This window comes from Chelmon rostratus, chromosome 3 (assembly GCF_017976325.1).
Source record: "Chelmon rostratus isolate fCheRos1 chromosome 3, fCheRos1.pri, whole genome shotgun sequence".
NCBI lineage: Eukaryota > Metazoa > Chordata > Actinopteri > Chaetodontiformes > Chaetodontidae > Chelmon > Chelmon rostratus.
Genome location: NC_055660.1, coordinates 16199107 through 16215533, shown reverse-complemented (window position 1 = coordinate 16215533; position 16427 = coordinate 16199107). Strand labels below are relative to the sequence as shown.

At 43.6% G+C, this 16427-nt stretch overlaps 2 protein-coding genes across 3 annotated transcripts; both read left to right on the top strand.

Annotated features, from left to right (window-relative positions):
* On the top strand, window positions 1-9896 carry LOC121627735 (pre-B-cell leukemia transcription factor 1-like). 2 transcript variants are annotated; one of them, XM_041966762.1, is made up of 9 exons: window positions 1-136; window positions 672-1033; window positions 2635-2708; window positions 5996-6231; window positions 6399-6589; window positions 6702-6837; window positions 6975-7122; window positions 7442-7506; window positions 8923-9896. In XM_041966762.1, the coding sequence occupies exons 2-8, from the start codon at window positions 849-851 to the stop codon at window positions 7480-7482; spliced, it is 1011 nt and encodes a 336-aa protein (XP_041822696.1). In that variant the 5' UTR covers window positions 1-136; window positions 672-848; the 3' UTR covers window positions 7483-7506; window positions 8923-9896. The 2 variants fall into 2 exon arrangements, with proteins under 2 accessions (XP_041822696.1, XP_041822695.1); XM_041966761.1 differs by having other exon boundaries at window positions 6-1033.
* Window positions 9897-11378: 1482 nt separating this feature from the next.
* Window positions 11379-13924, top strand: LOC121604505 (basement membrane-specific heparan sulfate proteoglycan core protein-like). The gene is made up of 8 exons (XM_041934039.1): window positions 11379-11427; window positions 11958-12125; window positions 12213-12347; window positions 12697-12869; window positions 12959-13145; window positions 13241-13420; window positions 13517-13783; window positions 13871-13924. Exons 1-8 carry the CDS (start codon window positions 11379-11381, stop codon window positions 13873-13875), a joined length of 1164 nt encoding a protein of 387 aa, XP_041789973.1. The 3' UTR covers window positions 13876-13924.
* The last annotated feature ends 2503 nt before the right edge of the window (window positions 13925-16427 follow it).

Here is a 16427-nt window from a genome sequence, read left to right as displayed (position 1 = left end):
ATTGTGGGGCAGCACACAGCCACAGAGCCGAGCCGGGAAAGAAAACAGCAGGAACTCATGCTACACACCTGGCAGCGCGACGCTTGGACGGAACCACATAGATGAAGTTCCCCTGGAGCACCTCACCGCGTTTTAGGTGACCCCGTCGGCTCACACTTTTTACGGCAGAATCACTCGTGAATAAGGGGGAGCGGGCGGCGACATTCAGCGGGACCCCCGAGTCGATAGATGCAGCTGTAGCACCGCCCAGACCACTAAGTTATTTAACACCGTGGCTCGTCAACAGATTTTTTAAGGGGCTTTATTAATTCTCTGAAATTGCGCTTTAGAAAAGGGTCGAACAACCTCTCAAGAGCAGCTTTGTAACGAGCCGTTTTTGGTAGTGGTCGGTCCCTCCCCGCTGTTCGCACATATGACCGCTACGACACGGACAGATACCTTTGTTTCGAAGCTTTTCTCCCCCTCGGAGCCTCCTGGTTTTGTCTCTACAGGGGAAGGCAGGATGTGCGCAGGCGCGTCGCGCTACTCTAGAAAACAACAGTATCTTACTATGGGCTGATTTTTCTCCAAAGAGCCGCCGCCGTTTGTAGAGCCTCGTCTGCGCTGCGTTTGCGTCGCGTCAGTAAATAGTAAAGCTGCTGCACTTCTGTCTCTTTCTCTTTGCTGTTCAGACCAAGACAGACAGGCCGCTCCAGCCGAGGAAACACGGCTCCCAGTTTTGAAACCTACATTTTTATTTTTTTTAACTTTTTAACTCTGAGCACTCCCAAGGGTTGAGAGTTCCCCTTTTGTAGCCCTCCTCCTCCTCTTCCCATCTCTGCCTTCACAAGAGGTGGCTCATTGGATTCATGGAGGACCAGGCCCGCATGATGCTGGGTCACACTGGACTACCTGGACTGTCTCATGAGGATGTGGGCGATCCTGACATCACGAGGAAACATCACAGCCTCGGTCAGCCGCAGCAGAACATTGGTGACATCCTCCAGCAGATCATGGCCATCACAGATGAGAGTCTGGATGAGGCCCAGGCCAGGTAATAACAGGGGCACATGACCTGATAGGGGAATGATCATCATCACAGCACCCCCCTCACACTTGCACCCCCCCACCACCTCGTCACCCATACTGCTGGAATTTCACCTCTCAGGCCCGAATGCAGAGCTGAGCCACCACTGGCAGAACATGATCTTTATGAGCGTTTAACAGCAATTTTGGGTCCCAAGTGATCCAGACCCCCGTCCCCTCCCTTCAATATACAAACACATTCAGTCATTTATAGGTCTTTACTCGTGGGGCGCTGTTTTTTTAAACATTACAGTAAATGGGACTCGTAGTCCCTGGGTCAGTGCTCTGTAGTGTTGAACACTATAATTGGCCTACAAAGTCTTTAAATTACACGATAAGTCACAGGACTGTGTAATGATTTAATTATTATTATTATTATTATTTATTAACTCAATATTATGTTCCCACAGGTTATAAAGAACAAAATTAGCTGGTTAATTATTAGACTTTGGTGTCAAGTGCAGTTCAATGGGTGAACACAGTTGACTGGTTTGAACATCACTTTCATGACATTATATGTGATTGTGCACACATTTGCAGTGTTGTGACACTCGTTAATTGATTATTAATGTTGCCTAACTCTTAACTCATACAGTACTAGCACAATAGTTAAGGTTGCCAAAAGTACTGATCACTTCAATACAGTTTTGATACTACTTGTTTAAAATGATAATTACACTCTGGAGAGCATTGAAAAGCACCAAAGCTACCAAAACCAGATCTACAATCAGACTTTCTTTCGTTTTGCTAACAGATCTCATTTAGCATCATTTTGCATTATGCTCGCTTTCTCCACACAGTTAATACTGCAATACACCATGTATAAAACCAATGTATCTGTGATGCATCACAGTATATGTGTAAAAATGAAAGAGTACCCCTAAAAAGTAAAAAGCAGAGGCAAATTAGTACAGTTCACATTTATTCATCTTACTTATTATTACTGTGGTGCATGGCCTCTTTTTCTCCCTTCTTGTGCTTCACTCTGTCTTTTTTCCTCACTGTGTGATAATTATTTTAGTGTTACAGTGTGATAAAACACTGTGTACTAAGCTGCGCAGTTAAAAGCAACACAAACGTGGCATAAATTGGCAAATTTCAGATGAAGTGTCTGCAGGAAGGGAATGAAACCTCTCTGCCTCTGTAAGCCCACAGAAAGTGTCGCGGGCCTGGTGTCAGACTGTCAGTTTGTATTGTAGTAAACTGCACGGCCTTAAACTGTAATGTTGATGATTAGGTCCCAGCTCTGTTGCATGTGGACACAGACCTGTTCAGAATGTTTCTGCATGATTGTGCCGTCAGTCTCCCCTGTTTCGTCTCTTCTCCTTCTTCACCGAGGTGAGTGAGTTCAGGTGAATTAGACAGCTATGTGCTCAGGCCTGTTTTCAGTCAAAGGCTTCGACAGCTCTGGTTGATCATCTGAGCCCAGCCTGTTCCGCACTGACTTGTTCTGTGTCTGCATGATCTATTGTTGATGGATGTCAGTGCTTGTGCCTAATAGAACATAAAGTTCTAGAGCGGTTTGTAGTTCACATTCCCCGTCTCTCTGTCTTTCGTTTCCCATCACAGGAAACATGCTTTAAACTGCCACAGAATGAAGCCCGCCCTCTTCAGTGTCCTGTGTGACATCAAAGAAAGGACAGGTAAGTTGTCTGTTTGCTTCCTGGTCGCATTTTCATCATTTTAGGTCAAGTTGAGAAAATAAGGGTAAGACTCTTTTAAGGAGAAAACATCTTTATGTTTGATGGTGAGCCTCATGATGACAGAGAGAGAGACTGCAGACATGTCCGCAGATTTCAAATTAGTCAAGCTACATTGACTGCTGCCCATCCCAGCCATAAATTCCCCTCTTCTTATTCGTCAGGATGATTGAAGGATAAGGCTTGTGAAGTCCCATGAAAACTTTGTGTTAGTCCATCTCTCAGTGCCTTCTCTCCCCTGTCTGTGGCACCCAGAGCCCATTAGTCCCGACTGAAGACGTGAACCTTAAAACACGTGTTGCAAATTTATAGCTTCATCTTCAAAAAATAGGCTGTAGGTTTTTACCAAAACTTCCCTAGACAGGAATAAACGGTGCGTTTGTTGGGAACCCGGGCTTGTGTGAATGTGATGACCCTTATGAACCTGGTCTGAATATGGTCCAATGTGTTCGTCATTAATTTGATTCATGCAGGTCGGACAGGTGTTGTTCCACTAGTGTGTTCTTTGCTCCTTTACACTGATTAGACCAATTCCGTTCTGGTTTTGTGGGCCCCCAGGCGCTCTGTGCATCTACATTGCTGTGGAAGTTCAGAACATGTTTCACTCCTTTTTCCCTCTACTGAGCTCAAGCTGCTTTTCCTCTGTCATTCTCTTCCTCTCTGTCCGAAGTTAGAACTATAAAAATAACTCCTCACTTGACAGCGACAGCCCTAACCTCCTTTTTCTGAGGATATATTCTTCCTTTGAATGTATCTTTCGCATTCACCGTCATCCTATGTCTACCCCTCTTTCCCCCCCTCCTGACTCCTCTGTCATGCTAGTCTTGATATGCCTCTCTATTTTTGCCGGCCCTGTTTTCTGGGACCTTTCGTGAGTATTGCTGCACATGAAAGAGGACGGAGGCTTGGTAAGAAAACAGAACGAACGACACCAGAGGCGAAGGGACACATAGCTGCGATCATGCAGACGGGAAAAGAAAAGAGAGATAGAGGGGAAAAAAGAGTGTGCAAGGGACAGATTGATGGATGAGCTGAGGGAGAGGCAGTATGGTCGTGTTTCATGGATTGGCAGGCAGTTGATAATCTCCAGACCCCCGAGTCTTGTCAGCCTTCACTACAATCAGATTCTCAGTGGGGGGACAGTTTGCCACCCATGGCCTTGCAAACCTGGATTTACTCTGTCAGTGCATTGTGTTCCACGAGGCGTCACAGACTACAGCTCATTTATCTTGTGCACAGTGTGTGTGTGTATTAGTCTTTGTACACTCCAATCACGGGGCAATCAAGAAGGCTGGCCCAAACTCTGGGCTAATTATGAATGAATTAACAGTAATGGAACCTGGCCCCCTTCTAATTTAGATGTCTTTCCTTTTCTCTCATCCACTGTCCTCTCTGACACAGTCTAACACAGCCTTCATGACGGTTGTGATGTTCAGTTTTTGTTGAAACTGTTTTCGAGAGGTGTGGTCAACACACACGTTAAATGGTCATTTTGTAGGCTGGAGTTTGGTGCTGTTGAATTTTACTGTATTATACTAAGGAGTGTTTCCAATATTCCAAAAGAATGTACTCTGCGCTCTGCTCTGATATAAATGGGGTGGACAAAAGGAAGTATAATAAATTATGAATGCAAGCATCGCTAATAAACTCTTTAACTGTTACAGTAAATGAAATGCCCCTTTTTGACCTTGTTGTCTCTCACATGTAATCAGCTGTTTCTTTACTTTCTTTTTAAATTTTCCTGATTTTCCACGCAAACAGTTTAGTTTAGAAAATGTTGGCATGAAACAAGATGACTTACCAGAGAAGGGATGAGAAAGAGATACATTAATTGATGTGACGAGGAAAGAGAGGGGTTGGGATGCTGGATAGTATGAACATGTAAGTGAAGGACAAAGGGAAACGGGGGGTCTAGATATGGAGAGGTGTTTCACTGTAAACTGTAAACTTTTAGCCATGGAAGATGCTCACACAGGTGCACCTGCCATTTGTTCTCAGTGTATGTTTGTGTGTGTGTCAGACTAGACAAGCATGCATGACTTTGTGAGTTGTTACATTATTATCTGGTTACTCTGGCACATCAGTGTTAGATGCAATATACTTATATCCATGTTGCACATATGAACAACATTAGTGCACTGAATTGGATAACCTAAATGCAGTGTCCTGTACTCTACTGTAACATGGTTTGGGACATCGCTAGTGTGTCTGATGGACTGTCAGAATTAGAGCTGATGCTTATACAGTAGGTGTGTGTGTGTGTGTGTCTGGATGCTGTCAGCCAGCTGCGGAGGCTGTCACCGCCATCGTTGCAGGATTATGAATGTGAGACGATCACAGGAACTACCTTGTAATTGCCAACTAATTTGCATAACTGTGCAATTTAACGAGCTCTCAAATGAGCGTTCATTTTTCACCGGGTCTTTAGTCGCTCCTAAAGAGCCGGCGTTAATTAACAGCTGTGGTGTGCATGTGCAAGGGTGCTTGTGTATGTGTGCCTGCATTTCTTTGGTCTTGGAGATGCAAAGCCGAGCTGGCGTCTCGACCACAGCAACATTTTTGTCACTGTCTCTGTGTCTCTATGTCTCTCTGCCTCTCGTCGCTCTCTCTCTCAGTCTGGTTGCCTCAGCGTTCTGACAACGCTTAACACTTGATCTCCAACAAACAGAACCACACAAACAGAGCTCTAACTGTGGTGTCTTATGTCCTGCAGCATGTCTAGTCTCTGACGTTCAGCCGCGCTGTGTGCGCACACTTTATCTTTGGTCTGATGGAGAGTTGTTCTAATGGAATTGCTGCCGGGGCGTGCAGGATAAATCTTCGTTCCTTGTGCTTCAGATGGCAATGCAGCATTTATTCAATCAAATAATTAAAAATCAGTGAGATAAAAACTGAAAATGAGCTGCCAATTACGTAAAATATCTGTTAATAAGTTAAATCTGGCCAAACTGAAACAGGCCACCGATCAGCAGGATGTCTGGAGGCAGTTTAAATGTTTGACTGAATGCCAGCAGGTTGTGTGTCTGCTGATGTGATGTGAAGTTGTTCAGCGCCTGCAGTGTGCTTCCTGTTTTTCTACTTATACACGGCCGAGCCAGGAATCCTGAATGAACTCTGCAGTGTCACATAAGCAGGATACACAAAGTTATTCTAGAAAGCCTGTTTTAACTTTAACTGGAAGATCTGGCTTTAAGCATGTCTGATGTGTCCGTGCACGTTCCTGTCCACAGCCCTGAGTATCAGAGGCATCCAAGAAGAGGAAGGTCCGGACCCTCAGATCATGCGACTGGACAACATGCTGTTAGCGGAGGGGGTCGCAGGCCTGGAGAGGGGCGGCACGTCTGCAGCGGCGGCAGCGGCAGCAGGGGGGTCGCCTGATGATTCGAGCTTACAACACGCCGAATACAGAGAGAAGCTCGCTCAGATACGGCAGATGTACCACACTGAGCTGGAGAAATATGAACAGGTGTGATATTTGAGCATAAAAAAAGAGGCTGTGCGGTAATTTTACCAAAGAAGTGCTGCACAGTTTGCAGCAAAGCTACTGGTATCAGCATCTGTGCATCCCCCAAGTTTGCTTGAACTCTTTCTTCATCTTCATACCCGATCCTCTCACCCCCTCCCCCCATACAGGCCTGCAGTGAATTCACCGACCATGTGATGAACCTGCTGAGGGAACAATCCCGTACGCGGCCCGTCTCACCCAAAGAGATAGAGCGAATGGTCGGAATCATCCACTGCAAGTTCAACACCATCCAGATGCAGTTAAAGCAGAGCACATGTGAAGCTGTCATGATCCTACGCTCCAGGTTCCTGGATGCCAGGTGGGTTTATTTTCCTGCCTCCTGCAGCATGTGTCGGTGTACTTCCAACATTGTGAAGGAGAGTGTTTGCTGTTTGTTTTCTGATGGTTATGCAATCGCCCTTCTCTGTCAGGCGGAAACGAAGAAACTTCAGCAAGCAGGCGGCAGAGATCTTAAACGACTATTTTTACACCCATCTGGCGAACCCCTACCCCAGTGAGGAGGCCAAGGAAGAGCTGGCCAAGAAGTGCTCCATCACTGTGTCTCAGGTCAGGCCGGCAAAGACGCGCTGGGAAAAACAAAACTTTTTAACCTAAAGTAGCTGAAAAAGATTCTTGGACATGATTTAGAGTAATGAAGCCAGTTGAATTTCCTGACTTGCCTTTTACCTCTCTGACTCCCTCAGGTGGCTAACTGGTTTGGAAACAAGAGGATTCGGTATAAGAAGAATGTTGCAAAGCTCCAGGATGAAGCTAACCACTATACGAAGATGTCAGCTGCCAGTGTGTCGTCACAGGCAAGCCAAGTCAATTCCCCAGCCACACCAAACTCAGGTACACACACACACACACACACACACACACACACACACACACACACACACACACACACACACAGATTGAAGATGGAGATGCGTTTCTGTTGTTCAGGTTTGTTCTGTTGTTAAAAATAAAGCCCACAGCAGAATCCCTATCGGCTGATTTCTTGTTTGTATCAGAGGCGTGTTTTTTAACCTCTGTAAGAGTGCTAATAATCTGTAGCTGTTAGAAATCACTTTCAGAACTCACCTGTTTTAACTGGTCTGACTCCACATCATCAACATCATCTTTACATGTTAAACTGTATAAACCAAAAATCCCTGTGTGCCAACAGGAGGATACCCAGCCCCATGTTACACTCCTGATGGGAGGTAATGAGTACCTGCCAGGACCTTCCATGTGAGTAGCCACGGTTGCACACTAGTTGCTATAGTTACACGCTCTCCAACCGAGTAGTCATGGTAACAGCACAGCGTCACATATTTTGTAGGCCTTAATGGTGAAATTCATTTACGTGAGCAGTTATTAGTTAATGTTATTAGAAAATCATCTCAAAGCTTCTTTAAACATGTTTCACAGGCAGCTACTTTTTAGACTTTGTTAGCATCAAGTGTTGAATATGTTGAGCTGCAGCACCAAAGGCAGGATCAAGAACTGAAGTGTTCAACAATCGACTTTCCAAAATGCAGACCAAACCACAGCCACAAAGACAGTATGTTCAACGGGTTGTCCGTGTTTTTCTGTTTTTAGTGAATGTGTTAGTAGGTAATAGCTTGCCAGTATGCTGTCCACAAATAAGTAAATTGCTGAAAGCCGTTTTTTTTTGACAATTCAGAATAATTTTGCAAATATTCAGATCATTTAAGCAAACATAAAAGCTGGGAAAGTGGATGAAACAATTAAAACAAATCACTAGTCTTCACAAACGGTCAGTGTTTACAGTTTATCTCAGTCACTTTGGTGCATTTCTCAAATTATCCTCAACATTTGCAAAACAGTAAATGCACTTCTCGAAGCAGTTCATACAATCAGCACCAGAAATCCATAATTCATCTCCCAAATGTGAATATTTATGTCAGCGAACATGTCAGTGCCATCAGAATGCCAAGTCCTTGTGTCATTGTTTCCAGACACGAGTGTCACAATGCTCAGCCGCGTTCATACAACAGCCGTCTCTGGAAGTATTTTCTCATGTAAAGTATGGCTGAAGTTAATGACAATGATTGAAAATGCACACGTTACACAGTACTGTACTGTATGTGGGAGATTGATTGCAACAACGCCTTTACTGTTTGCACTGTAATTTATTCATAGGTCACGTCATTGTGATACAGAAATGAAAAAAATGAGTGTTTTACAGCAATGCAGGAAAAATTCAAAATGAGAATGGGTTTGTCACAAATTGTACCACTGTGTTGTGTGTCTATATACAGTATACTCGCCAACTGAAGGTTCACAAGATACACCTGTGAGCTATTTTAGGGAACTGGCTGATTATTGGCTGATCTCTGTCATTAGTGAAAGTCAAGATTCACCTGAGAGCAAATCATCAATTTAAAAAATAAGCTTCACAGATTATGAACTAATGCCCAGATGTTGTGGGGGTGAGACAGTTCACCAGAGGGCCGGTATAAAACATTTTGATCATGAGCAATTAATAATGCAGGAAAGAGCAGGCAATCGAACACACTCATTTGCATGAACATGCATTTACGTTTTGTTCAAAAGAACCAGGAATAGCTTTTCTGATGTGAAGGTGGAACACGTAGAAATGTACCAAAGTGTCTATCCCACTCTGAACCTCTGTTTCTGTAGGTTGATGATGGCTGGCAGGACAGTGGTGATCCCTCCTCCCACCTCCCCCCACCCAGAGCACCAGGCAGCAAGCACTACTCCGGCTGATGCTCCACCCTCCCTCCCCACTCCCCATCCTGCTCCTCAGTCTAATACAACCCAGACTATAGGCTGACCTCCAGCTGAGCCACAAACAGACTCTTCAGCAGTTCCAAAACGCTGAACCTTTTTTCGTTTGTTTTGCTCTGTGATGCTGATCCTTCCCCCACATCCCTCCTGCAAGTTTTTTAACCCCTCCTCTTCATGAATGTCTCAGCGCCTCTATTTTTTGTTTCTTTTTACTATTACTCACCCCATGTTCCTTCTATTTCTGTTTAAAAAGGAAAATAAATGATGAACAGAATCTTTTTAATATCATATTTAGCGTTTTCTTGGCATTGAAAGAACATACATAGTCATACATACATTGACATTTATAAGCATCTCCCCCATCCACACCCCCACCCTCAGCATCAGATATTCAGGGAAAAAGAAAAGAGAGAGAAAAAAACATTATAATTACATAGGTTAATAAGAGGTATAGTACTTGTTTATAGGTGCTGTTGTTTTATTTATCAATGTCATTTATTCATTTATCCCTGATTTCCAGGAAGTGCATACAATTGTCCCATATTTCCCTGAATTTCTTTGATTTCCATCTGACCACATACGTTGCTGAATTTCTCCAAAGCAGAAGGCGAGAGAAAGCCTTTTCAGCGTTCTTTTCCACCTGTGAAGGCTCAGGGCCTGTATGTGGCCTTGAAGCAGACGTGGATTCATCATTTTATTTCAAAGAATTAAAATAAGACAAAAAAAAGGACAAAAAGAAAGCATGTAGATTTTATTATTTCTTTTATCTTGTTTTTTAAGAAAACCGTTGCCACTGAGAAAATGCATCAAAATACTATAACAACTGCTAAATGGCAGAAATGACCAAAAATGAATAAACAGTCACTTCTTAAATTTCTGCATTGTGTGGTGTTGCTTCAGATGAGAGTTGCGTTTGACTTTGTTTCGATTTTATTATAAAAATATTTTTTCTAAAATGCTTTTAAAGGAAACGAACCAAAGAGGCTTTAACTCAGGAGATCAGCCACTGTGAGCGTGCCCATGTGAACACTTATCAGCTCCAATAGTTCACGTTTCACATGGAACCACGATGGCTTTTATTCATGTGCGCCCTCTAGTGTCCTATTGGTGCCTGAATATTTTGAACCACTGTGTTTTTCCTTCCAAAACACTCTCAGAGAGCAATCTTTCCTCTACAAACTTTTTACTTCTCTCTGTTTCTAGTTAATCTTCACTAGTGAATGTCAACAAATGTTGAGACCTGTTGACAGAGAACAGGCTTTATATCTGACGCTGTCAGTCGGTTATGTAAGTGGAGAAGCTGCTGAGGTGGATAGTTGCTCAGCAGTATCTGATAATGTAGTGAGTGCCACACTGTGTAATGGCTTGTTAGTCTGATAAATTACTCCTGAATTTGTCAATATAAAGTTTAATAAGTTCAAATTACGAGGCACTCTATTAAAGATCATAATAACCGTTCTATGTAAACTTGTAATGTTGGACTATCGAGATGGACTTTTCATTGCATTTTGTTATTCTGCAAACATTAAGGTCAGCTGCTACGTACTTTTATATTCTCATTGAGAATAATGCTAATTATGAGGAGTGAGGACTGTTTCATAGTTCATACAGAATAGCCAGTTTTTTTATGACAGCACTGAAAAATGTTTCTGCTCTCATTAGTAACTTTGGATGGTTCTTTGGTGTTTTCATCGAGCTCTCTACATATGGTTTTGAAGTCATAAAATTTCTGAATATTCTCTAGCTTTACTCGCTAAAGTTATGCATTCAGTGTCAAAAACATCGGGACAACCCAGGGACAACTTTACTTTGAGAGTCTTGAATTCAGTTTCACCAGCTGCATATCACTGTCAGTACAATACAGACATGTGGAGCGTCTGATTGGAGTGAGATCCTTTTCTTGAAAAGTAGAAAAAAAGACTTAAGTGATGAAACCAGTGGCCTCATGCACTGCAGTCCGACACACTTCTTTATCAGCGTTGTTGAAATTACTGCAAAGTCTTCCCCGGTATGTCCTCCAGCTGTCCATGGATTATCAGGGATCTCAGCACTCTCAGTTAAAAGCACGTCAGTTGAAATGTCACTTCATATCAATCAGGCACAGCAGATAAGCTGGGAATTTGAAGTCCAGCAATTATTGGATAAAAAATAGCGAAATACTAATATAACATTTAAAGGCTTTGTACGTGACGAGCACCGCTGGGCAATGTTTGAATAGGGGAGGGGGTGAACGGTGAGTTAGGGGCTAAAGGTTGAAAGTGATGGTATGAAAGACAGACAGACATTCAGAGACGGACAGTGAAAGAGAGATTGTACACAGAAGAGAGAGGGACAGCTCTCTGCTCATCATGGATTTCTCACCCGGGACTCTGATCCTGTGTTCTCTGTTATGTTCAGGTAACGAATCTCAATTATTCCGAACAGAGTAACATCTGATTTAACAGCTGTGTTGACAGTTTTTCTGTCAATATTATTGAAAAGATTATTTTTTAGAGTGTCACACAAACTGGTGCTCGTACAGCAATGAAAAAATATATATATGCAAGAACTTCAGCAGCATTGCGTCCTGCTAACTGATAATGCACGCACCTCACTGTCAACCTATGAAATCTGCTGAGGGGATGTTCTGTCGATTATTGAGAGCACTGGAAACATTCCTGGAAACACACAATGATGCTGAATTATCTATTTTAATTTTCCTCTCTGATACAATCTTTGAGAGAATTTTATTTTATTTCATGTCCTTTTTTTCTTTTTTGCTTTGTCATCAAAAACACGTGTTCAGTCTGTGTATTTGCTCTGGTTGTTTGCTTTGGGGTTGGTGTTCGTTTACACTGCATTGTACCCAGTCCTGTCTAAAGGTTCACAGAGTTGCATTGGTCATGTGTGTGTTCTTGCATGTGTGTGTGTGTGTGGTGTGTCACCAGCTCTCTCTTTCTGTGCAGTGGCTGGTCAGGCTCCTGTTGTGTCTGTGGAGCCCCGGACTGCTACTGTGCGCCAAGGGGAGTCTGTCAGCTTTAGGTGCCAAGTGGGCAGCGGAGCAGAGCCAGTCAGACTCATGGAGTGGAAGAGAGCCAATAACCAAGCGTTGCCAGGTCAGGAGGAGTAACATGAGCATAAGCATCGTATAATTCAATTTAACCATCTGTGAAGTTTCACTGAAATCTACTTTTCTCTCGTAGAAAATGTTAAACTTGGTCCTGGTGGCTCTGTGCTGACGGTCGTCAACGCGAGACCTGGAAACCAGGGCCAGTACCGCTGCACGGCAGGCAACTCAGCAGGCCGCAGCTCTGCCACAGCTGTGCTCAACGTCAAGTGTGAGCTCCTCTTCACAATACAGTTAGAAACTGTGGGCCCCTGAAATAATGTTTTATCTCCCATTCATCAGAGATGAAGAATTCCAGCTGTGTAGTGTAATTTTCTTTTCAGGAGTTGGTGGAGACCAAAAACAGAGCTAAAAGAGAGTGGCTGTTAGACTTAATCGTCAGGTGGACAGAAACACAACTACAAATGAAAGATAAAGTTGCTCCCTGACAACAGGATATGTAAATAAGTTTACTAGCAAGTTCAAGGTTGTGATATATATTGTGTTCACAACTTATGGCCAGAGAAATCAGTTACTGCAGGTTTAATGTGTTGGGCATGTCGGTGTGTGTTTTCTGCTAGTTGCGCCCAAAGTGCGGCTGACACCAACAGGGCCCCTGCGGGTCAGGATGGGGGACCCCGTGTCAGTGGAGTGTCGTGCCACGGGTAGGCCCCGCCCCGTGCTGACCTGGAAACGCCAAGGCTCCACCCTGCAGCTGGTTACCAAGGAGACAAATGATGCCAACACCATAGAGGTGAGATACATGCACGAGTAATACCGCCATTCATTTTCCACATGTTAAGAGAACAGATAGGACATAATAATTGCCATCTCTTTTCTCAGTGGCCCACAGTGCATCCAGAGGACTCAGGAGTTTATATTTGCCAGGCTGAAAACAATGAGGGGGTGACAGAGGTCAAAGTTGAGGTCGTTGTGGAGGGGGGGCTCGGAGCACCAGTGGCTTCAGTGAGCGCCACAGAAATGACAGTGGTGGAGGGACAAACGGTCACATTTGAGTGTCAGGCCAGTGGTAAGGTGTTTGCATGCTTGTGTGTGTTAATGTATCTCACTTCTGCTCTCACTTCTCACTTTTCACTGCATCCTCTCTTCCCCTTTGCCCTCCAGGCTCCCCTCTTCCTATCGTCACCTGGTCCAAGCTCCGGGCACCATTGCCGTGGAAACACACAATGGTTGGTGGAGTTTTGACACTGACCAGCGTGGGGCGCCAAGACTCAGGACAATACATCTGTAATGCAACCAACATCCACGGCTACAGTGAGGCGTACACGCAGATGGAGGTGGAGAGTGAGTTGACCGTGCAGATTATAAACACAGATCTCGATCATCCAGATTCTTTATCACTACTCATGATGAGACTGATGGCTCTCTCCTGTCTTGCAGGTCCTCCGTACGCCACCTGCCTGCCTGACCAGGTGAGGCTCCAGCCCGGAGATGCCCTGCAGGTGCAGTGCCTCGCCCACGGCTCTCATCCCATTCAGTTTGAGTGGAGCAGGGTGGGCAGGGTGGGCCTGCCGGCCGGAGCAGAGGCCACCAGGGACGGGAGGCTGTTCATAGCCCACGTTAAACTGAGCGACAGCGGGACATACAAATGCGTGGCCACCAACCACATCGGCTCCAGTGAGTCACTGGCCAAAGTAATCATAAAAGGTGAGTTGAGGCAATCAAAATTCCTCAACTGACTCTCTCCTCTTTCCATTTCTCTCTAATCTTTCCCGTCTTTGCTTATTTTTACAGCCTAATCCACTGTGTCCACACTGTTTCTGATTGACAAACCACTACAACTACTGCAAACCTGGGTTGTAGCCATCCAGACCGTCAAATGGTTAATACTGAGGAATCAGACAAAATATTATTTAATAGATTCATATATTTTGATGTATTAAAGTAAACAATATCAATGTTGTTCAAACTTCATGTTTTATTGTGCATATGGGGGTAATTTTGTACTTTTCTAAAAAAAAAAAACTGACACTGTTTCTGTTGTTGCCCAAACCTCATATCTGCATCTGGAAAGCTTGTGTGGACCAACAGTGTGTGTGTGTGTGTGTGTGTGTGTGTGTGTGTGTGTGTGTGTATGTGTGTGGGAGTGCCTAATGCTGGAATGTCTCTGTGCCCTGCCCTCCTCCTTTCATGTCATCTGTTAAGTCCAAACAGTTGTGCGAGGAGCAAAGCAAAAAGCTGATCTAATAGTAGAGCCTTTATTATGCCATTAAATATCGAAATAATAAAGACCAAATGAAGAAAAAAAAAATTAACTGAAATAAATAATCATGTTGTCATGAAAAATGTTTTACAAGATTGTCATCTAAAATGTATCCAAATTAGGGAGTGTATGAAAATTATTAGGAGAGAAGGAGATCAGAAATATAGGACGGTATTGTACTTTTTCTCCTTTTTTTGGAAAAGAATGGGGAGTATGTTTTCTTAATTTGTTTTATTCCAGCCTTGCCTTGCAATGTTGTTAATAGTTACATGAATAATTATAGCTCGCTGTGTTCCATGGTTCGTAAAGGTGCACTTTACTATGTGCAGAGAAGTTTTATGCATCACATCAAAATCAGTTTTTTGTTTTAAAAATCGATGCCGTGGAACCAGAGATATCATCTCTTTTATTCCATGCACTCCTCGTTCTTGTCAAAACCTGGCTACTACATTACCCACAATGCAACACGAGAGTCTGTTCAGAGATTTGGATGTGCTAGTAGCATCTAATGTAGCCTCATGGACCCCCCCAGACTTTTTTTCAGTTTTAAACTCTTCAGTGTTCAGTGGCCCAACAACGCTGACGCAAGTGACAGCACTTGACGTACGTTCCCTCTGGAGCCACAAAGGATTTTATACAGCTGTTGTCTCATTTGTAGTCCTCTCCAAGACCCATGAAGAGACAGAGTTTCCTTTAACCATGAGTTTCCCTTTTGTTAGTTCAGGGAAACAGAGAATACACTTTGGTCTTTTTAGTTATTAGTGATTGAAAGTATCTGCGTACCATTATTTATGTGCGCATTGTTGGCTATTTTTCACATGAAGATATTAAGGTTTAAAGTGTGTTTTACCACGCTATAGGTTCAGTCTGCCTCCACACTCATTTTTGCACAGTCCCTTAATGTTTTAAATTTGATGTTATTTTGACATGAGAATGCTTTTACATTTGAAGGGGTACGACTGATGTGAAGTCTGAGCATTACTTCACAAATCATTTCTTTAACCACATGGTGGCAATGTGTAGCTTTAATGGTGCACACACATTGTCTCCAGGCCAGAGAAGAGCAGCTCGAGCCCTCACACCCTCAACAACTGCAGTGACAGATGCAGTGAACAGTCAAGCTATTGTTTTCCCAGTGACTACATGTCATCCCTACGATTAGAAAAGCGAATGCTCTTGGCTGATCATTGCAGCTCTCTGTGCAAATATGGACTGACCTCCTCTTGAACAGGCAAAGTTCAGTTTGATCAGACAAACGTTGCAAAATTGCACGCTGATGGTCGTGTTTTTGAGGAGAGAACTTAAAGCGGCTCTGGCTAAATGAGGTGTTAGCTCGACATTTAGGGTTTGTGGCTGCAGCAGAAGGTTGGAAGGAGTGCTACCATTTCCAAAGCCGCTGCCAGACCGGAGAATGTATCTGCTGCTTGTGATTGTGGCCTCCCTCGTAAAAACGCCCAGCCTCCACAGAGAAACAGGCTTTACCCTTTCCACTATTCCTCCCTGCATCTTTTACAATCATCTTCAAAGCTGGGGAGGAAATATCTGCCCTCTGTCACCTCATTCCACCCCCTCACTTCACAGACAGGCCAAGGGAGGGAAGACGAAGGAGACAAACTAAATGCAACAGAGGATATTAGTGGAGGGAAATCTACATACATTTATAACTTATAATGATATAGAACCAGGGACAGAGGGGGAAATCTAATTTAGTGTGTGTGTGTGTGTGTGTGTATGCCTTTGTATACATATTAACTAGACACAGACATATAGTCTCTAATGGAGTCTGGTATAAACAGTGAGGTTCAGGAGTGCAGATCACATCCCAGAAAAAGGATGTGCGCACACACACACACAATTATTACAGTAGAAGTACACACATTTACTCTGGACCACACATTGCTTATGTTAGCCTTAAAAGATGAGGGAAAACAACCAATCAGTCTATATCAGCACACAAGCTGAGGAAAATACTGCCAAATATAATTTTCCTCTACGCCCTGTATACCATTAATAATTAAAATCTGTTACTGTTCTTGGATGAAGACCAGTGTGATGTCCCTGCAGTAATAACATGGGAAAACCAGATCA